Below are 23,451 nucleotides of genomic sequence, written 5' to 3'. Positions count from 1 at the left end.
TCTTTTAAATATGGATAAAATTTGTGCAAAGGGAAGTCCTCTTGCAATCTTTTCAAAATCTGCCACGGAACATATCATTTGTCAAAAATGTCACGAATTTTCTTATCAACCCAATACATATACAAATGAAATATCCAAAGAAGGTAATATATATGTTATAAATATTTATCGGATGGGACAAATCTTTGTTTTTATCTGTGTTAATCCTAGTCATCTTTATATTAACTATGACATGTATATAGTGAACAGAGAATTGGAATTTCGTGCACACAAAGGACAGCTGATCTCGCTCAGCTCAACTGGCGTGGCAGTATGTGCGTGCACAGCGTCTCGTAAAATAGAAGAATGCAACTGTTCCGTTGGTAATGTGGTAAAGAAGATGGTGAGACAAAGAGAGTGCTGAGACGCGTGTATCGACGAATATCTTGTCAATCACATATCAAATGAATCTGAAACTATTTTGATATCAATTCTAAGTGTAATGGAAGTGTTGTTATACATTTAGTTCGGTGATTGAGATCCACAATTTTCAATGGTTATGAATCTTAGAAAGAAATATTTGAAAAGTTGGGGTTAGGTTGGGCAAAGTTGGTTCCTTCCGTCGTCGTGTCCATTATTTTTGCTTGATTATTTTTATTAGACACTGAATTAAAACAAAGCACACCTATCAGCTCTCGGGGAAACTTAAATTGGTTCGAGGATTTTTCTAACGAACAGGGGATGCGACTTGAAACGTCAATCGATTGATTTTATCGGTCGATTCAGGTCCTCTAAGCCGGCTAAAAAGTATCGTCCACGATATCCACGGGATTGGCCGATGAAGCACGGGTTTGATTTAATTGACTTAGCCGATAACATTGACGTTGTTAAGAGCACATATTCCTGTTTGTAAATATTGGAACACTTGCTGATCTCATATAAAGTGTAATACATGATCATTTCATACAGATTATGAAGGAAATATTGAATTGGTTGGAATTATATTTTCATGAAAGATTACGATTTAAAATACACAAAATGGTTCGTAATACACAGACGTAATATTTAATATTATATTATATTATTAATTATGTTATAATATCGCTATTGTATTAAATAATATTTATATATAATTGTATTAGTGATATCCATTATCTCCTTTGAGTTTTGGTATTGAAACCTCGATGAGGAAATTTTTAATGAGAAGCATAGAAAGTTCAAATAAATCTGTAGAAATTCTGAATCTGGTTGAAAATTAGTCAAGTATAAAACTATAATGGCAAAGTATGAATCGGTCATGAGCAAATGTTAAATGTAACTGGAATCGCAAAGAATGAATAGCAGAACCACTGAAAGCTGAAGTATGAGATGTGTATCTATCAAAGAAACAAGAAATAAAGGTTAGAGTGATTTTAACGAAGTAGAACACGGTACTACAAAACCTGTTAAAAGAGGAAAGAATAAAGAAAGTAAGAAAAATTCTAAAATTTACTATCTTGAGGTCGTACAGTATTTTGTATCTATGAATGTTTGATCAACTAAATTAGTAAACCAGGAAATAAAGTTGCCCGATCTGGATTAACAGGAAGGTAACAAAACCGGTATCGATTCGAGGTTAGTTACCTGGTTATTATTGGGTTGGCAAGTAAGTGATTGCGGCTTTTATCATTAGGTGGTAATGACAAAATCCGTAATCGCTTAGTTGCCAACCCAATAATACACAACGATCACTCGCTAGAAAGTTCACTGTTCGCTTGGTAAAAAAGTGAAACAAGTCCGCGTATCTGGTTTTATTTTCATATGATATGTGTATTATGTTTCATTGAAATTCCCGCCCATGAAGGTGTTCCAGCTGAAAACGAAGCAAAAGGCAAAAGGATAGGAAGATATTGGAAAAGGAGAATTTTAATTTTTCCAATAGAAAGTTGAAAATAAATTGAAATCCATGGAACCTGATATTTAATGTTAAGAAAAAATGTCATATCAAGTAGCCCGATGCTTATTGGCCGCCATTATACCTAATTAGATATAATCAGGTGAACAGACAATATTCAAAGAAAGGAAAAATGTATGTATACGAGACACGAATATAAAAGATATCCAGTTACACTGACATACACATGTACATAAAACGATAGAAAACAAATGGAATATATTGGCGTGTGTGCGTGTGCAGACAGCAGGACGCGTATCGATAAAATACGTACACAAACACACACGTATAGGCACAAAAAGGCTGAAGGGTAAATAGGCAAACACACGCACACACGTAAATACACATAGGCGCGGAAGCAAGCAAAGCGCTATTATGAAATCTACTGAACATAATATTGGTAAATTATGGGTTTCCATTTGCGGTGGAGCGAACAGGTCGAATTGGACAAATGTCGTAAAGGACTATGCCATTGCTGCAGCAAGGAATCGATCAGACGACGCGACGTTACGACACGCGTAAAACAGTCAAGTTTAAACGGTGGAAAATCGTGGAAACTTGTCCGTAGACGGAGAGCAACGCTAAGTTAGACAAACTCCCATAGTCCCTATAATTGGACGAACGAAACGAAATTCCTATGGAATTACACAAATGTTTCACAGATGAAACGACTTTTTGTCTTTTCTCTTGTTTTACGATAGGTGTCGCGTCAAATTTCGTGCCGCATTTTTCTCTGCTGACATTTGTTCCCTTAGCGCGCCAGAGCACGCGCGTGAAAAATCTTTTTTAAGGGAAGAATGGAAAATATAAAACAGAGGGGGACGTGTCTGGTGTTCGGTAACGATAAATCACTGCAAGAAAAAAGAAGGGAAATTATAAGGTTCCTGTGTAACGGAATTTCGATTTCACTGAATTTTTATTCCCACAGATAGATAAGTGTTCCGTACTGTAATACATCGTAACGATAATTGTTTATCATTCAGTGGATTCAGTAAATTATGATTTAATTGATTGCAGTATGGCAAAGGTGCAATGACTGACAGCGGTCGAGTGTTATTTTTACGAGCAAAACAGTGAAGTTTCAATTATATTCTCGATATACAGTGGCTCACGAAAATATTGGAACGTTTACATGTGCAAACTTGAATGGCCGAAATAATATACATTAAAGTAATTTGCTTAGACAAACAGATGTCAGTAGGAAGATGGAAGTTTTGAGGTTATGTCAGTAAAATTTGAAAAGGATTCAACAACGTAGGTAGGAGTTGATACATTTATTAGAAACACGCATTGTAAGTGACTGATAGAAGTATTTGAACGCTATATATATTATTAAATTATTTAATATTAATATTTTGTTGGACACCTTTAGTAGCAATAGTGTGTCTCAATCGACGTTCCATACTGTAAACCAATGATTTTGTAAAACTACTCTCAACGGAATTCCATATTTCTATAATTTTATCTTTCAATACTTGCTTTGAGATTATCTGAAATTTATTTAATCTTTTTCCGATTTCAGCCCATAAATTTTCAATCGGATTTACGTCTGGACTTTGCGGTGGAGTAATTAACATGTGTGGTGTGTTATATACGACCCATTCTTTCGCAATTCTAGCAGTATGCTTAGGATCATTATCTTGTTGGAAGTGGAAATCTTCCAATAATCCTAATTTACGGCCACTTTCTTTAAGGTTATTTTTTTTAAATATTTAAATACATATATTTATCAAGTATTTCAATAATAAATATAAAATTTCCAGTGCCACTGGCAGCCATGAATCCCAACGCCGTGATCGATCCATCTCCGTGTTTCAATGTTTCATATAAATGTCGAATTTCCAATTCCGTATTTGATTTTCTCCGCACATAATTTCGACCATCCGAGCAAAAAATGTTAAACTTTGATTTTTCTGAAAAGATGACTTTGTCCCAAAAGAATTATCTTTATTAATTCAGGTTTTTGCAAAAGTCAATCTTTTTTTATGAATCATCACATTAATATATGGCTTGTATCGCGGTACTCCGCCTTGGAAATCATTGTTTTGTAAGATTCGTCGACATAATTCCGGGTGAACTTCTGTAGGAAACATGTCAGCTACCATACTTGCGAATCGAGGAGCGGATGAAGTAGGATTTTTTTTTAATTTGCGAATGATAACTTCCTCCTCTCTTCCAGTCAATTTCTTTGGTCGACCTAATCGACCTTTGTTTACAAGTGTTCCCTCGTTCTTTGACTTTTTTTATGATATAATGTATCGTGGACTTGCTTCTGTTCACAATTCTGGCAATCTCGTTATATGATCTGCCGTCCTCATGTAATCGGATATTATTTCTCTTTCACACTTTCTGGTATTTATTTTAAATGCTATTGTGCACACTTTTGCGTTGCTGTTACGAAACGACATCCTAACATCAAATGAACGTACGAATATTTTCATTTAGCAATGATGTTTACATTCGGTGCAAAGGAAGATGAAAAACTATCAACAGTGTTCCAGCGTTCGAATACTTTTGTGTGAAGATAGTACACTGTATATTATTTCACCCTTTTTATTCTATTTCTTTTACTTCAACCATCTTTCATCGGATCATATTACAAAAGGAAGAAATATTTCGTCAGTTTTATTAATCCCTTCCCATGCTATTTAACTCGACGAGACTCGGGTCCAAACGGTAGGCGTCAAAGTGTAGTAAACAAACCAGACTGATGCACGAGAACAGTCACAATTTTTTTTTTTTTTATTATTTAATTTGTACTTTACAATTTGTCCAGTTGGATATTTGGTAAATTTTTCTAACTTAATTGCTAAATAATTTGTGGATGGCTGCTCGCAGGGGGATACCATTTTCGAGTTTGACTATTTTATTTTTTTAATGAGGTCAGTGGGGTGTTTTCTTTTTAGTCAACAGTCACAAACTTGTGGAAGTAAACTCTAATCCTTTTTCCTTTTGTAGATATTATAAATATATTATATTTTGTAATAGATGACAGTTTCAAAATTATATTTCATGAATAAACAATACTTCAATAGAAATTCAAGCATCTTCAAATATGATTTTGTCCTAAGGAATGTAATAATAATATGCCTAAAAATAAATAGCATATTATACACAAAAAATTCAATTATAAGAAATGTTCAAATCAAAATCAGAATCTAATAAGAAAATACAACTCTAAGAAACCTCCATGATGCTTCCTAAAACACTCTGACAAATGTAAAGCTATCTGTTGACGAGCTTGGCTTGTGATATTCATGTTTGTGCTAAGATCTTCATCACGAGTCAGACTTGTTAACACTAGAACTACCACACCAGTCAAATTGATTGATTTTACAATTTTATTTTAAAAGTCCTAATTCATGTTATATTTTTTTCTGCAATGATGTAATGACTTTAGCAACGATAACTAAAAGAATAATATAATGAATTTTATTTTGCTTTTTATATATTCAAACTGAAAATAATTTTGTATCAAGGCTACCTATACCAATACCAATCAAAATGACTGGTACTTGTCAAAGTGTAAAAGGGCGCTGCAATCTGTTTATCGAACCCTAATTAACCAGTTTCCTCATTTTGTACAACTTGCCGCACGTTTTTAAAATTTTTACTGCGTATCATTCTATATGATGATATCAGTTATCAGGAAAATTCCGCATCGATCGCTAGATGGCTAGATCACTAAAAATATCACTAGTCAAAATGGCTGTTTCTACAATTTTATAAACTTGCCAACCTTCGTTTAGGGATAATGGTGCCAGGTGGATTAATAATACCAAAAATGTACTACATAACATGGAATTGCTTCCGTAAGAAAGTAATAAATCAATAAATATAAAAATATTCTATTATTACGTATTTTTTAAAGACCAGTCATTTTCACTGGTTTAGGTAGAAATAGCTTCGTGTTGACTATTGGTAGTTCTAATGTTAAAGCACAAGAAGAGGTTAAGTCCGTTTAAAATTCCACGTAAACCTCCAATTTAATATTTTGTCTGCAGACCAAACAAAATAGCGCGATCTTTTAATATCGGTAAAACTTCGATAAAAAAAATACGTCTAGTGTTTCGTGTGAGATTTTGATGGTTCGTCGTTATTATCGGTATCGTAGTAACAATTTTCAACGAACAAGCGGAAACCAATCGCAGGTGGAACGGCCGGCAGAGAAGTTCGAGAGCATCGATGCAACGAGAATCGCGCTTGAAAATGGGTGGCCATGCGCAAAAACCAAAGCGTCGAGTATAAATAAAGGAAAATGAAAGCAACGTGCAGCTACGATACGCAAATATGAATGCCAAACATTGCCAGAGCGCAGCACGAAAACTCGACGTGTCTGCAAAATAATTAGTTTCAGAGAAGCTTCGATAGAGCGCGAAGTGTATATTCTATCGACACGACGCGATAACTTCGACTTTCGGATAATTAATTTTCCATTCGCCAACACCAACTTTCATAAGAAATCCTATCAGCGAATCACGTCGATTTTTCATCGTATATCGGTCGAAATAATCGGCAAAGTTCTGATAAAATGACCATCGATTTCCAAAGTTGTAAGGGAAAGTCGATAAAGGAGTTTGAAAAGTAAGGTTATGGTGCAATTTCGAACTGATGTTATCTTAATATTGGAATGATGTCATAGGGCGAACAAAGATTGATTTCTTAAGCGAAATGAAATCATATTGAAATTCATAATTCATTCAAACGTTTGTAATTTACGATTTAGCTTTCAGGGAAATTAATTTGAATGTGCGTATACGCTTTTATAAGAAATAATTGAATTGAAGAAAACAGGAGGAGAAATGTTATCAATTAAGTATCTTATCTATGTAGGTGAACAATTTCTCAAAAACAATTTTCTTCAAAATTAAGCTTTACATAAGAAAATAGTATCCTACACTTTTCATCTATTAGGTTGGCAACTAAGTGATTGCGGGTTTTGTCAATACCACCTAATGACAAAATCCGCAATCTCCTAGTTGCCAAGCCAATAGAAGATGGCGAGACAAGGAGAATGCTGAGACGCGTGCAAATGTGTATCCACGAATATCTTGTCAATCACATATCAAATGAATCTGAAACTACTTTGAAATCAATTCTAAGTGTAGTATAAGTATTCTTATACATTTATTATGGCGATTAAGATCCACAATTTTCAACAGTTATGAAGCTTAAAAAGAAATGTTTGAAAAGTTGGGGCAAAGTTGGTTCCTTCTACCGCTGTGTCTATTGTGTTGGCAACTGAGTGATTGCGGATTTTGTCATTAGGTGGTATTGACAAAATCCGCAAACTCTTAGTTGCCAAGCCAATAGAAGATGGCGAGACAAGGAGAGTACTGAGACTCGTGCAAATGTGTATCCACGAATATCTTGTCGATCGCATATCAAATGAATCTGAAACTACTTTGAAATCAATTCTAAGTGTAGTATAAGTATTCTTATACATTTATTATGGCGATTAAGATCCACAATTTTCAACAGTTATGAAGCTTAAAAAGAAATGTTTGAAAAGTTGGGGCAAAGTTGGTTCCTTCTGTCGCTGTGTCTATTGTGTTGACAACTAAGTGATTGCGGATTTTGTCAATACCACCTAATGACAAAATCCGCAATCTCCTAGTTGCCAAGCCAATAGAAGATGGCGAGACAAGGAGAATGCTGAGACGCGTGCAAATGTGTATCCACGAATATCTTGTCGATCACATATCAAATGAATCTGAAACTACTTTGAAATCAATTCTAAGTGTAGTATAAGTATTCTTATACATTTATTATGGCGATTAAGATCCACAATTTTCAACAGTTATGAAGCTTAAAAAGAAATGTTTGAAAAGTTGGGGCAAAGTTGGTTCCTTCTACCGCTGTGTCTATTGTGTTGGCAACTGAGTGGTTGCGGATTTTGTCATTAGGTGGTATTGACAAAATCCGCAATCTCTTAGTTGCCAAGCCAATAGAAGATAGCGAGACAAGGAGAGTATTGAGACGCGTGCAAATGTGTATCCACGAATATCTTGTCGATCGCATATCAAATGAATCTGAAATTATTTTGATATCAATTCTAAGTGTAATATAAATATTCTTATACATTTATTTTGGCGATTAAGATCCACAATTTTCAACAGTTGTGAATCTTAAAAAGAAATGTTTGAAAAGTTGGGGCAAAGTTGGTTCCTTCTGTCGCTGTGTCTATTGTATTGACAACTAAGTGATTGCGGATTTTGTCATTAGGTGGTATTGACAAAATCCGCAATCTCTTAGTTGCCAAGCCAATAGAAGATGGCGAGACAAGGAGAGTATTGAGACGCGTGCAAATGTGTATCCACGAATATCTTGTCGATCGCATATCAAATGAATCTGAAATTATTTTGATATCAATTCTAAGTGTAATATAAATATTCTTATACATTTATTTTGGCGATTAAGATCCACAATTTTCAACAGTTGTGAATCTTAAAAAGAAATGTTTGAAAAGTTGGGGCAAAGTTGGTTCCTTCTGTCGCTGTGTCTATTGTATTGACAACTAAGTGATTGCGGATTTTGTCATTAGGTGGTATTGACAAAATCCGCAGTCACTTAGTTGCCAAACCAATATATCCGAAAATACCTTCCATCCACCATAATCACGCTCTCAGTAGGTTTAATTACGTTCTAATTTCATGCAGTCGCGAGCACGTGTCTCGAATTTATAAACAAATCGATGGAAGAGTTTCATGTCGTTTGCGGTGTCGACCGGATGGCAGGACAGCACCGAGTTTGAAAGGCATTTGCACCATGGACACGTGATACATTTAGTGAAACTAGGTACACACAGAACGATACAAATGAGCTGATTTAACGCGGCCGTATTAATCGTCAGCTGGTTAAGCGATTCGAATACTCTGGATCCCTCGTTAGTCTAAAAAATGGTACACGTTACGATTAAATTGGTCGCAACTGCTTCTCAATCTAATTATTCGGTTGGCAAGTAATCACTTAGTTGCCAATGAAAAAGAAGCAGCAGAGAACTTTTCTTGTAAATTGTCATAGTTGGAACTTGAACTTGTTTGTCACATACGAGCTATCGAAGCATTTGCTGTTTTGCAGACCAATTGTGTAAGGTGGAATTGTTTAAGCTGCCTCTATCTGCCAGATTCATCTACAGAATGACTTCTCTTGAAAGAAGGCTTCCATGAATCAATTGAATCCAATTTCACAAATTAAAGCATGAAACCTTTTCGACGAAAAAGAACAGCCAATTCATCCTTTCTCCAATCGTACACTAATCAAATGATATAACTGCCCAATAAAAAGTAAAACACGCTTGCAACGTCTACATATACATATACATATAACCAGCATCAGAAACCGAAATATTGGATTGGCAACTAATTGATTACGGATTCTCTCAATACCACCTAATGGCAAAATCCGCATTCACTTAGTTGCCATAGAAAGTCCCAATAGGAAATAAGATCCAGGCTTCATGAGCACCCTTGACAAAACAAGAATCAGCTCATCGTTCCCTCAGCAATATACCAATCAAACTATATATACTATATATAAAGCTAAGACTATCAAACGAAGACAGCCCAATATTGGGTTGGCATATTCCTGAGGGAGCATTGAACTGATTCTTGTTTTATCAAGGGTGCTCATAAAGCGTGGCTTTTACTTTCTATTAGGTTGGCAACTAAGTGATTGTGGATTCTCTGAATACCACCCAATGGCAAAGTCCGCAATCACTTAGTTTGCAACCCAATAGAAAGTAAAAGCCTTTTATGAGCACCCTTGACAGAACAAGAAGCAGTTCATCGTTCTCTCTGCAATATACCAATCAAACTATTTATATTTCGGCAATAAAAGCTAAGACTATCAAACGAATTACCGAAATGCCATCCGTAGCAATCAAGACACCCCAAGTCAACGATCCCAATTACAGCATCGAAGCTACCGCTTCCTGCTTATCGTCGGCCGACAAGTAATAGCTCTAGACACCGTGTACATGATACATGTGCGCGCGCACTCGTCAATGCATAATGCATATAACAGAGCGATACGATGGCAGACAGTGGCTTAACCCGGTATCTGGTCAGAAGGTTTGCATCGTGATGTCGTGGCTGCTTGTTCTCTCGCTGGTCATACCAACATCCCTGTCGTCGTCGCCAGACGTGGTGACGTGTAGGCAAAGCAACGACTACACGATCTGCCGTGAGGAGGACGTTCTCGTGAATGTCAGCCAACACGGGGAAGCGAACAGCTTGAGCATCCACGATCTAAGCCTAATCGAGGTGCGTGAGGACGCGTTCGAGAACTTGACGGCAACCAGCTTGAGCCTGGGTCACGGCAACCGAATTTCCACACTAACGAAGCTGTCGTTTCGTGGATTGGCGGATTTGGAGGAGCTGCACCTGGACAACAACCGTGTCAGTCTGAAACCTTATCTGTTCTCCGAGCTGAAGAAGCTGAAGGCTCTCTACCTGAGCTTCAATCGGATCGATCACCTACCCAAACATGCATTTGATGGATTGCCCTATCTGAAGTGGTTGTTCCTCAGATACAATCGCCTAACGTCCATCGAGCAAGACACTTTCGTTGACCTGACCGATCTGTTGCAGTTTCTTAGGTTGGATAACAACAGGATCGGCAAGATTGTGCCCGGCAGCTTCGAGAAGCTACACGAACTCACTCATTTGCATTTGGAATATAATCTTATAAGCAAGATCCTACCTGGCACGTTTCGTGGACTGAAAGCACTGACCGCTCTGTTTCTCGATTACAATTCACTGACGAACATTTTCAAAGGAGATTTTGATGACCTGGACTCGTTGCAGATGCTGAACCTCCAGTTTAACGAGATCGCTGATATAGAACCTGGGTCCTTCGACAATCTGTCCAGCTTGAGAAAATTGAACTTGAGGAGGAACAAACTGACCCATATTACCGTTGGAATCTTTGACAAACTGGCCAAATTGTACGATCTAGATCTGTCTTACAATTTCATTGACATCGTAGATCCTGCAGCTTTCAACAGTGGCAATATAGAATCGTTCCATTTCATTCATAACAATCTCAGTGACATCAATGAAAACGTCGTTGGATTGTCTTCTTCCACCATAATATACTCATAAACCTGACACCATAAACAAATCAATAAATATGTGCGGGTCGTTTAATTCAATGGAACGTGATCCAGAGGAACTCGAATGGAAATTCAGACGATAACCGTTCTAAACGTTCCTAGAAAAGCTTAAACAAGTGAAGCAGCAAGTTGACATTCGAAAGATCAGGATCGACCTTACAGTTAACTACATTACAGAAACGACTGAATGGAAAGCCTGCAGGTTCCAAGTTTCGCAAATCCAGTGCAATTTCAGTTATCTTACGTCACTTGGGTGACTAAACGATCATCTACCAGTAGCCTTCTGACACTGACTGGTTAGGACATCGCTGAAACTTGGACTGGACTCCCTGTGGATTTTACGCTACCATTTGATTGGAAAATATCAGGAAAGTTAACGGTTCTACGTGCAACCACGTTCTTGAGAATTCTATTCGATGAGATTGAGGAAATAGATTGGATAAAGTGGAAGAAATATCGTTGAATTGGTGTTCATCGTGGTTCTTCAGTTTGTAAGAGGGTGCAGAACGTTCGCGAATTTCGTGGCTCGTGTAAATCCCTTTCGAACGAAGATCAAATGTTTGTGAAGCAAAGAGAAGGCTCCTGTCGCCAAATTTGCCAAAGTCTTAAAATCATATCCTCTAAATGGCATTCGAATTTCTCTCTCCTCGACTGAGTCTCTGGCTGGAGACACGATTCTAAGTTTGCTTTAGGAACTACTGGGTCGGCAACTAAGTGATTGCGGATTTTGTCATTAGGTGGTAATGGCAAAATCCGCAATCACTTAGTTGCCAGCCCAATATAAATGCAGATTTCGAAATGGGAATTTTACTTTAATCTCGTTGACAGAAGATCTATGGATCTTCTAAAACAGAATTTCGTGTCGTTGAGAGATTTATTCTTCTTTTTTCTCCTTTCTCCTTTTTTTTCTCTTTTAATTTTGAAAAGAATGGTTTCTCACCTGAAGATTTGGACGATTGACGAGTGAAAATTCAGATATTATCAAGTGAAATGTGTGCATCGGCTGACAAAGTGGAAATTGATACTCTAGAAATTCCCAAGTGAACAAGTGCCACCTCGTTGCCACGGTATAATAATTAATGGTAGCATTTAGTTTCTGGAATTGGAGCTGTTCAAACCTAACCTAAAACATAAAACGCTTCAATTACATGAGCTGCTAATTTAGTCGCGAATGAATATTTCTTTTAATTCGTTGCTGCTGATTTTGCCACAAGCTTAATACTTAGCACTTTGAGCGCTGCGTTGTCCGACGTTGAGCGTGCGCCGTGAACTGCCGACTCTTTACGAAGAAGCACAACGTGGGCTGCGTATGTTTTACGAAAGAGCGCGAGTTGAGCAGACTGAATTTTCATTGCAAAATATTGATTGTAACTAAAATAAGTTATATAGTGACCTGAAAAGCCTTAATAATCATTTATTTCATTAAGCAATAATAACATGAACAATATCAAAGTTTGAAATTATATCTTTTAAATTGAAAATTTAATAATTTTGTATTGTATGGTAGATCTGAAAGCAGGGTTCAATACATAAGCCAATGTTACATTTCTTGCATTCGTAACGCGAGTCAGTCCTGCGATTATGTTTAGTGCAAACAGCGTAACTTCGTCGCGAAGAATGTTTATTATTTTCTTTAGTTACGCAGGATGTAGGAAGATGTCTCTCCGTTAACCGAAATGGTAGGTCGTCCGAATCAACTCTTCCTCCTTTAGCCTCTACTCTGCGTGGCGGGTATTTGTGCAAAATATCTTTTATGAAAAGTAGATGAAAATTTTCAAATGTTCCAGTTTTATTATTAGCACTTTTGTAAAGAATATATGCATTATATATAGCGAGGTCTAAGAGGTGGAAAAAATATTTTTTATACCATTTTGTGCTTTTTCGAACGCAGCGAAGTGAACTCGAAATCATATCGATTTTATCGACTGCGCCCATCACGGCATTGTAGCCTGCTACACCCTTTGATTTGCCAATTTGATAATTAATTTTTTTTTATTTCAAATCATCAGAATGTCAGGTGGATAACGTCCATACGTCTTTTCTATCACACTACTTTTAGCCTAAATTGAATGGTTATGTGAGAACGCATATATGCGTACATAACCTAAATTGAATGGTTATGTGGGAACGCATATATGCGATCATAGCGCTCAAACGGTTAAACGTAACGTCGTATATCGTAGGATACGTAAACGAAGTAACTTGAATATTTTTGATAAAAGAAGCAGAGTCTTAAAGAAGTCTCTGTTAAAAATAGAAAAAAATATTTCACAAATCCGCCAATTAGCGTCATGAAATTTAATTTCATACTGCCATTGTCTACGTTATTAGACAAATCTATAAATCTTATAAATTCTTTAGCTGTGAAAAAACGTGAGTTGTTTATATAATTATTTGTATTCGCCATTACCTTGTTCGTACATTTTGAATTCCCGCTTATGAGTCATGTGTCTTATGTAGACATCGTTGTACCGTAATATTATGGCCAAAGAATTTTATTTTCATTTACAATATAGTCAGGAACAAAGAAGTATATAATTTTTTTTTATAAAATCCCGAATGTTTTGTTTCATTTTGATTTCCTAAAAAAAAAAAAAAAAAATAGTAAAATTGAAGTAAATCAACGACCGATTATTCAAATACTTATTATTATACTACGAATGTTTATGCATTTATGAAACATTTTTATTTGATGGAAAATTAAACAGAATGTATAGAATATAGAAAAATATACGAGATATTGAAAATGAAATTTCTGTGTACAATATCTGTGTGAAAGGAACCTCTACTTCGATTCATAATCCGAATTTCTATAACCATCTACGGTATATATTTATTGCTGCAAAAATTTCCATAAAAATCAATGATATTGAAAGTAATTTGTTATCAATAGACTGCGAATATTTATGCAAAAATTCATATTCTTATAAATATGTATAACTTGAAAAATGCAACGTAGCTATAAGAAATTGTTTCCTTTATTAAATATCACATTCTGCCATACTTTAGATATTTCATACATTTTTAAATAATCGCATTCTACGAACTTTTATATCTTCGAGTTTCTGCATAAAAATGCGTAATTTAATTATCAACAATAATCTTCGTTGAACGTTCGTATTACCGAAACTATACATCGCCTTCGAGGGAATTATTGCGTTGGCAACTAAGTGATTGCGGATTTTGCCATTACCACCTATTGACAAAATCCGCAATCACTTAGTTGTCAAGCCAATAGATCGGTAACTGGCCGACGCATCGTACAACGAACCGGAGCTGGTCAATCTCGACCGGTCGTTCGTTTCCGGTCGGCCATTGTCTCGAGCGGAGCACAAAGCTTTTTATAGCCGGGGCCGGTTTATGACGGAAATAAAAGGAAGATGGCGGGGTTGGCGCTTGTTTAGCGTAGTTACGCGCACTTCACAAGCCTTTTAGCACACTCCAGCTACTCTGTTTCCCCGCAATTAAATGTTTTCGCCGGCCGCAATTCCGCCGTGCTTCGCCATTCCCATCTCGTCCTCAATCTTTTTCTTTTCCGTTGTTTCTCTCCTGGTTTCTGGCGCGCGCGGTCGCCGTTTGTCTCCCAACACTCGACCGAATCTTGCGTCGTTTCGCGATAATAAAACGACCTGATGGGGCCGGGGAAAACGAGAACGAGAAGGGTAATTGGTAGATGCTGCGTTAAGATTGCGGCGATGAGTGTTAACAGTTTGTCCGACACGAAGTGCAGCATACTGGCAAACTCGATGCTGCTAATTGCATTTCAGAAGAGAAGAGAGGCTTTTAACCGTTTTAGTGCCACGCAGCGCGATCGCGCTGTTTGCGTATGTGGTGAACTGTGTCGCGATGTTTCGTCACGATCGTCAATTCGTAACGCGCTCGGTTCCGAATGTAGTTCGTCGCGAGACATATCAGAGTTTCCTCTCGTAATTACTTTTGTTTTTTTTTTTTTTTTTTTTTTTTTTTTTAAATAATCGTAAACCATCTGCATAAACGAAAAAGAAAGCAGCGCGGTCGCGTCGATCGGTATTTCTTGCAAATAAATGAACAAAACGCTATCGCGCTGTATGGCAAAATCCGACACGAATTCTTAACACTTTACTGACCACTAGCGGTTCAACGGCGTACGCACGTCCGACCGGTAGCTTAGGCGCAGATTCTCCTTGGCGCGGGCTCTGTTTCGATTTAAACTCTGCATTACTATTCTTTTCGTTCATCGCGAACGTTATGTTTTTCAAATTGTGGGAGCTTACAAAACAACGCAACTGACGCAACTGAGCAAGGTACCTTAGTACTAAAGAACAAATTACTGCTCATATAATGAGAAAGATTGTTTGTCGCCATGGCAACCGATTAACTAGAAGTAGGCTATAGGTTGGTAAGCGTCGGCGACAAAAAGGCGATTAATAGGCTATCTATCGGTAAACGTTGGCGACAAAAAACCAATTAATCAGCTATCGGTCGGTAAAGTGTCAAAAACCCCTAGCACTAAAATGGTTAAAACACTTTGACTGCCACGTTGGTCCTATATGACCGGCCACGGTTTGTCCCATGACGCCATCTTGGTCATTGGTGACCGGAGCGCTTGAATTTCTTACAATTGTAAAAATTGAATGAAAATTGACGGTTAGGGTATTTTGAATATAACCGATAATATAACCGTAAGAAACGATATTTTCTAATTGGAATAAAAATACAGAAAACTGAGTAAATATAGAAGAACTAAAAGATATGGCAATAAATGTTATCTTCGCTTTTTCTACAAAACTGATACTAGATATACCCACTTTACGTTATCGACTCGAATAAATATTGGAATATTACAACAGGATTAAGGAATTTTGTCGACTAATTCCCTGTATTCCGAATTTACTATCATTGTACCCTATAAACCAATGTATAAGTATCTCTACAAGCCACTTAAACCACTGAATCGGTATAAAACTGGATTTTCATACAACATCGTCGTATAACTGTTTTTCCGCACAGACGTGCACAGTGAAAAGGTTAATCGTCGAAAAGACGGCTAATTAATGAAAACTAATGATGCCGTTTGCGTGGCTGGCCGCGTAAATAAAAAATCGCTGTTTCGTTGTTACCACCAGACCGTACGACTGTAACCTAAATAAGCTTTTGAAGTGGATGCGTAAACGCTTTAAGAAATTAGGGTCATCGGAGACTCGGAATTTCATACTATATACGTACATATTATTAGACACTCGATGTGAAGAGCAATGCTAATATTTACCAAGCTTCTGGCCTGCTCTCCAACTAACCCATCCACTAGACCGTTTCTGCATTTCCACGTGACTGTAGACTCTTATAGTCCTAGTTTGTACACTACAAGATGGCTAATCGAGGCTTTAACGCCTCGTACTTTCTGTTCGATGGAACTGTCTCGCCAGAGATCAGAGATCAAGTGGTTCCGGTAATTCGATGGTCGGACACAAAGGCGCGCTGTTTCGTCGATCCTTTGGTGGGAACTATTGGGTTGGCAACTAAGTGATTACGGATTTTGTCAATACCACCTAGTGGCAAAACCTGCAATTACTTAGTTACCAATTATACAGACGGTGTTTCAATCTGTTATCTGCGGAGTTTAGTTTCAGAAATCCCGTGAACAGATAAAATCAAGCGAAAGGAGGAAGGAGTACGTTTTTGTTCGATAAGAAATTAACGATTCGTTGTTGAAAAAAGTATTGTTATTGAAAAGTTGGAAATTACCAAAAATAATAAAATTCATAAAGAAAAAAAATTGAAAAAATTCAGGTGATCTCAGTGTGGTATTTTTAAAAGTAAAGTGGTATTTCGCAGGTCTTGACTTTTTGTTACGCATTTCATTCTTCAGCAGACAGCACATCTTTGAGGTGGATTTGCTTTTTAAAACAGATCAAAATTAAAAAATAATCAAATATTTTTTTATAAAATAAATAATAGGTTTACTGAAAGTATAAACGAAATATATCGCTAAATATCATTTATATTACTTTTTACTAAAATTTTGAATTTTTATGGTAAATGGTAATTTTTTATTTCGCACAACGAGTATACACGTCAACCGCATCGAAATAAAGTTTTCGATCGACGTGTATACACGTCGAACGCAGTTAACTGGTTAAATGAATTAAGCTTTTTTTGGGAAATGTTTGAAATTTCTCCATGGGGATAAATTTATTGAAATATAAAATTTATTGAAATTACTATAAGCAATTTCATTGCAACAACCAAACAAATAGAAATTCCATAAGCGAAACTGATATGTTATTTGTTTTTGTAAAGATTTACTTTAAAATAATGATTTGAAAAAATGTAAAGGCTACAAATGCAAAGAAATAAAAATAAGAATCAAAGGACATAGAAAATGGTTTTCTCTAATTATTTTAAGTAAGGCACATCAAAAAAATATGGTTCCCAAATTTTAACGACAAATCATTTTAATAACGCATGAAAGCGAGTAAAAGGCTAATTAACAAAAGATGTGTAAATTTAAGATACTACAGATTGTAATTTGTGACACTCGCGTCTTTAATCACGAGACATTAAAGAGTCGAATATCGGAAATGAATCAATTAGTAGAATGGCAATTCTACCTGTTATTCTCCCAGCGTCCTTAATTGCGATAATTAATTGGTCGCATCTAATTACCGCGGACGACATTAATGTTCCACAAAGGTGTTCCTTTAACCAAAATGACCAAAAACCGATTAAATCGTCCTAAAAATCAACTCAAGTTAAAGTTGAGGATCGAAGACAATTCAATTTTTGTGGAAATTAAACACATTCAAAGTGAAAACTTAATTTTACCTGAATAAGCTGCTTACTTGTGTTTAATTTCAATATTAAACTGATCTGAATTATCTAGCTCAATTAATTGGTTCAATGAACCCAAAAAATCGTATAAAGTTGAGTATCAAACATAATTAAATTTTTGTGCAAATTAAACACATGCAAAGTGAACTAACCTTACTCGAATAAGCTACCTACTTGTGTTCAATTCCTCCATCTTGAAATTTCAACATTAAGCTGATCTGAATTATTCAGCTCAATTAATTTGTTCAATTAACCCAAACAATCGTATAAAGTTGAGTATCAAACATAATTAAATTTTTGTGAAAATTAAACACATGCAGAGTGAACTAACCTTACTCGAATAAGCTACCTACTTGTGTTCAATTCCTCCATCTTGAAATTTCAACATTAAGCTGATCTGAATTATTCAGCTCAATTAATTTGTTCAATTAACCCAAACAATCGTATAAAGTTGAGTATCAAACATAATTAAATTTTTGTGAAAATTAAACACATGCAAAGTGAACTAACCTTACTCGAATAAGCTACCTACTTGTATTCAATTCCTCCATCTTGAAATGTCAACATGAAGCTAACCTGAATTATCCAGCTCAATTAATCTGTTCAATTAACCCAAACAACGTGTACCACTTGTGAATCCTTTTTTTCATTTTTAAATCATCAACGCTACTTACGTACTTACTTACGCATTTGTAAAAATCTATAAAATATCCAAAGCATAGTATCTTATCTTTTTACAGTATTTAATAAATAACACAATTTTTATCCAACATCTACTTGTACAATTATGTTCATAAAAATATGGATTTGTATTAATATAATATAATGCATCGTCTAGTAATAAGGCTAATCTTCATTCGCGATTGAAATTTCAATCGCGCGAAGCAGGAATGGTAATGCGCAATATCGCGCGGAATTTATGTTCCATACGAAATTGAATGAACAACATTCTTCGAACGAACGACTGGCACGCCACTTTCAAGAGTAGCACTCGAATTCTTCGGGCGTGGAGTGGACTAAAGGAGAAAACAGGTTTCTCGAGACCCAATTAAACAGCAGCTTCTAGCTATCCTTCGTTGCAAGTTCAATGTTCTCGGCTAAACTTTCGATGGAAAAAGACAGGATAAAAAATAGAGTTTGATTAACTCCTCTCTCATTAATATCTTCTTCGCTGCACTTAATTTCGAAAAACATTTCCTCGGCTCAGATTGCTCAACAGAAAAAAAAGACGAAATAAGAAGAAAATGAATTGGAAAAGAAATATTAGGTTATCCGAAAAGTTTTTTTCGTTTTATAAGAAAATAATAAACGCACAATATTTTGTGTTTTATATTAGTTTATTGAATTATGCACGAACGTAATAATAGAAATAGAACGAAATGGATCATACCTAATTCAATAAAATAATATAAAACAGAAATTGTTATTCACCTATTATCATCTTATGAAACGAAAGAAAATTTTCGGATAACCTAATATTTGTAAAATTTTCCAAATTAACGGCGCGAGCATTAAAATTAAACGAAAGTGAATGGAATCGTGGAACTGTGCAGGTGAAGAGGCGTCCACGGGGAAAGAAAGGCAGGAAATTTTAATCTCTCTTAACGCGCAGTCTCACGTGAGTTCACACAAACTGTAGGAAAGAAAAAGACAGCAGAAGAGAAGGAAGCTCGGAGGAGTATGGCGTGAAGTTGGCGCGAGTGAAAAGTGATCTCGTGTTTCATTCGCACGGCTTAATATTCGAAGAAGTTGGAACCAATCCAGATTAAAGGCGCCTGCTGGAATTATTATTATTAAACGTGGCGCTGTATAATTTTCTCTCTGCTCTGTCCCGTCTGCTACCTTTGCCATTCAAACAGACACACGAATGGAATATCTTTTAACATCAGCTCGACGTTATGTTAATTCATGTTAATTCCATTCAATAAATCCTACTAATAATTCCGCAGCTTCTTTTCTTCCTCCGGAGAAAAGTAAAAGAGATTCGTCACTCTTTCACTCTTTTCTCTTTCTGTCGTCAAGTGTCCACTCGAATCCATACGGACTACAAAAGCGAAGTACAATAGTTTTCAGGGACGATCGACCAGCTCTCGCAGCGCCAATTTAATATTCAACGAATCTGGAACTAATCCAGGGGACTAGATTCCGCGTGACATTTTTGCAAAACGTGACACTGCAATTTTCTTGGTGGGCACGATGCCGAGCGTGTCCTCCTTCTTCCAGATCCTTTCGTCTGTTTTTCTTTCGCCAATATCCGACAATCCACCGGCGTGCAATTCTTCTTCTTCTCCGGCTCGAATTTCTCAACAAATCTCACGCGAACTCGACTTATCAGGAATGCGCGCGGTAAGAGGAACGTTTGCTCCCGGAGGTTATTCGAGTATCAAATTTCGTGAAGCTGTTTCGTGTGCGTGAATAACCGCAATGTAAACAATGGTTTTAGCGAGAAAGATTTGTCGAGTGAAGTTCTTACAGAATTCTTCTTAAAACTGACGCTTGAAAGTAATTTTCGATTTTGTTATTGGCAGTGAAAATATTGGGTTGGAAACTAAGTGTTTGCGGATCTTGTCATTACCACCTAATGACAAACTCAAACCAACCCAAATACGTTGAAGACGAACTGTGCCACAATTTTTACTGCGGATATTTCACGTTCCAGTGAACCGTAGCTACAACTATTCGTTTACAGGAAATATTTAGCAGCGCCTTAAAAAGCGAAATAATTTGTACGCGAGGAAAACTATTACATATATACGTATTTATGTGTTAGTGGACATATTTTTCATTCGCAGGAGAATCGCTAGCGAAATTGGCCTGTGTTTGAAACGTGAAATTTTCGCTGTAAATATCGGGTTGGCAACTAAGTGATTGCGGATTTTGTTATTAGGTGGTATTGTCAAACTCCGCAATCACTTAGTTGCCAACCCAATAGAAGTGGAATTTCGAGTGCTGGAATAAAAAACTGGACATAACAACGTTTGCTATTTGAACGCAGAAACTACGATTCATTTACATTTATTTAATAAAATCAGTTGAAGAATACCATTAAATTCTCAACTTATTGTAACCTTCGTTACAAAATTTAATGTAGTTATTTAGACCTCTTACTTCTTTTTGAAGGAAATACTGACAAGAATAATAGAATCACAGAGAATAAAATCACTTTCAAAATAGATACAGCGATTACGAGAAGTATTTTCACACCATTGTATTTATTGCAGTATTTAATATATTAATTAGTTAGGTAGGTTAGTTAGGTTAAGTTCCACGTAGGTGTATTAAATTCCGCATGATTTTTGTTGGTGGTACTTTTAATGCCATAATTGTGGTTTCTAGCTATATGTACCTAAATAATGAATTAATACTTTCGGAATATATTTATACGGAAGGGGAAACGTTTGATTTCAGTCGAATTAAAATAATGTAACATGTGCATGTACGAACGTAGCCGCATACAATTGCGACAAGTAAACTATTGGGTTGGCAACTAAGTGATCGCAAATTTTGTCAATAGGACGAGCAATACCACCTATTGACAAAATCCGCAATCACTACCAACCCAATATTTATAATTTGGCGTGGCAGTCAAAGTGTTGAAGAAAATTCAATAAACCGTTGAATATAAAAATAGTCCCTGATGACCGAAATAATCGATGCGAATTTAAATAAAATAAATAAATAATAATAATAATAAATGTCTTACGAAAAAATTTTCCATCGATTCCATCAATCGATTAAAACAATGCAGAAATATGATGTTTCCGGCGTAGAAAAGATCGATCGATGAACGAATTAATGAATGAAAACTTAGTTTACGAATTAATTAATTGCTGCAGTTGCTCTTCCAGTTATTCGTTATTATTATTCGTATCCGCTTAAGCTGATGACTACCATTGTAAACAATTTTCAATCGATACAGAAAGGCGCGTTTTTATCGGTAAATAATCGAAGGACTTTGAGCTATTCGTGCTCGCGGAGAAAAAGACAAGTTTTTGTTCGGTTAGAAATTACGTATCGGCGAAGTACCTACCGATATCGACGCTCGAGAGAGTCTAGCGCCATCTGCAGATGAAAGCGTTTCCTCCGAGACAAATGTACCTTCGTTTAGCAACGTATTTAATTGCTGTTTATCGCGTCGAGTTTGAATAAACGTCTCTAATAAAACGAACACCAGCTACGTGATCCTTGGCGCGGATACCAGAAGGTTTAGACTGAAACAAATTGTATTGGGTTGGCAACTAATTGATTGCGGATTTTGTCAATACCACCTAATGACAAAATCCGCAATCACTTAGTTACCAACCTAATAAAACACGAGTAACGCGTGTTGGTAATTTGGACGTCGAGATAACATGTGTTGTGAGAAACATGATACTACGTTGATAATATACGAGCATCCCTTTAAGAATGCAATGGCAACTGAGAAGTTTTATTGTGAAAGAATAGGTATAAATCATAAAATGGCGAGTATTGGATTAATTCTGACAAGCGTGAATACAGTGCATCCTTGCAGAATATTGGGGATATGTTCCTCGCGTGTGTAATGATATTTTTTGAAACAAAAAGTTGCAAAGTGTTAAAGTGTTAAATCAGAGTGTTATCTAACGCTTTGTACGGAGTGTTTATCGCGTCGTGTGAGTGTTGCTAGTAGTTTTATCGTCGCTTTATACGTCTACGTAAACAATTTGAATTTTTACTATCTGAACTTTACTATCATGTGGTAGTACAAATTATTTCATTTGGTTATTTGCTTATCGCTCTAAAATAAAATATTCCGTTATATGCAGACTAACCTTAGTGTTTCGTATATTTATTTTTTATTCTGTTTCTAGATATTTTTTAATACTTTTGCATTCGTTTGAATATAATGCAAAATAAATATTAATGCTCCTAACTTACTTGCATTTGGGACCAATTTGTCCCAATTTAGCTAGAAACTGCTGTAATTAGAAAATTAAAAATTAATAAAGACGAATTTATTGCATCTAGGGCAGTTTTAATAAAAAAAATACAGTCACGAGTATCGTTTAGGTAAAAGAATAAAATCTAAATTATGTCATAAGCTATGTAATAATTAAAACTTTGCCATTCTACGTTTTATTGTCGAGAAATGAAATATAGATCGAAAATGAGAATCAAAATGTTCCTATGTCGAACACTGTAAACCTGAAAATTCAACCAAACCCGAAAGGGAGGAACCACGTTACAATAAATAATGACCAAATTAAGTGATAATCATTTTGCAATTACATTTTACAATCCTTCGCGACAATATAATAATATATAAATTAATAACTAAATAATCCAGCACAACATCGATACTCCTCCAATGAAGTCCATTGATATTTCTTCATTCGCCTCGAATTAATCGACGAGAACAGATAAAAGTAAAGGAAGAAGAACAAAGAAATAAGAAAGACGAGAGGAAAGGAGGTGAAAAGGAAGAAATTAGGCCGGAGAAGCTCGACTCGGCGAAAGAAATTAATAAAATACGAAACAAATGCGGGAGCGGACTCGTTCTGTGAATGCCTCAGCAAGACAATGGCGCGCAGAGAAGGAAAAGTGGTCGCCGATTAAGCTGACTACTGATAACGCTGCCGAGAGGGAAGGGCAG

At 36.1% G+C, this 23,451-nt stretch overlaps 2 protein-coding genes across 7 annotated transcripts in view; both read left to right on the top strand.

Annotated features, from left to right (window-relative positions):
* Btk29a (tyrosine-protein kinase Btk29A) overlaps positions 1-23,451 on the top strand; it is a 351,109-nt gene that overhangs the window by 293,333 nt on the left and 34,325 nt on the right. The gene's annotated exons all lie outside the window — the stretch shown is intronic.
* Positions 9,471-12,766, top strand: LOC139996940 (uncharacterized). Its single transcript, XM_072021509.1, has one exon. It carries the CDS (start codon positions 9,898-9,900, stop codon positions 11,014-11,016), a length of 1,119 nt encoding a protein of 372 aa, XP_071877610.1. The 5' UTR covers positions 9,471-9,897; the 3' UTR covers positions 11,017-12,766.

Source organism: Bombus fervidus, chromosome 19, assembly GCF_041682495.2.
Source record: "Bombus fervidus isolate BK054 chromosome 19, iyBomFerv1, whole genome shotgun sequence".
Lineage (NCBI taxonomy): Eukaryota > Metazoa > Arthropoda > Insecta > Hymenoptera > Apidae > Bombus > Bombus fervidus.
This window is presented reverse-complemented; position numbering and strand designations above follow the sequence as displayed.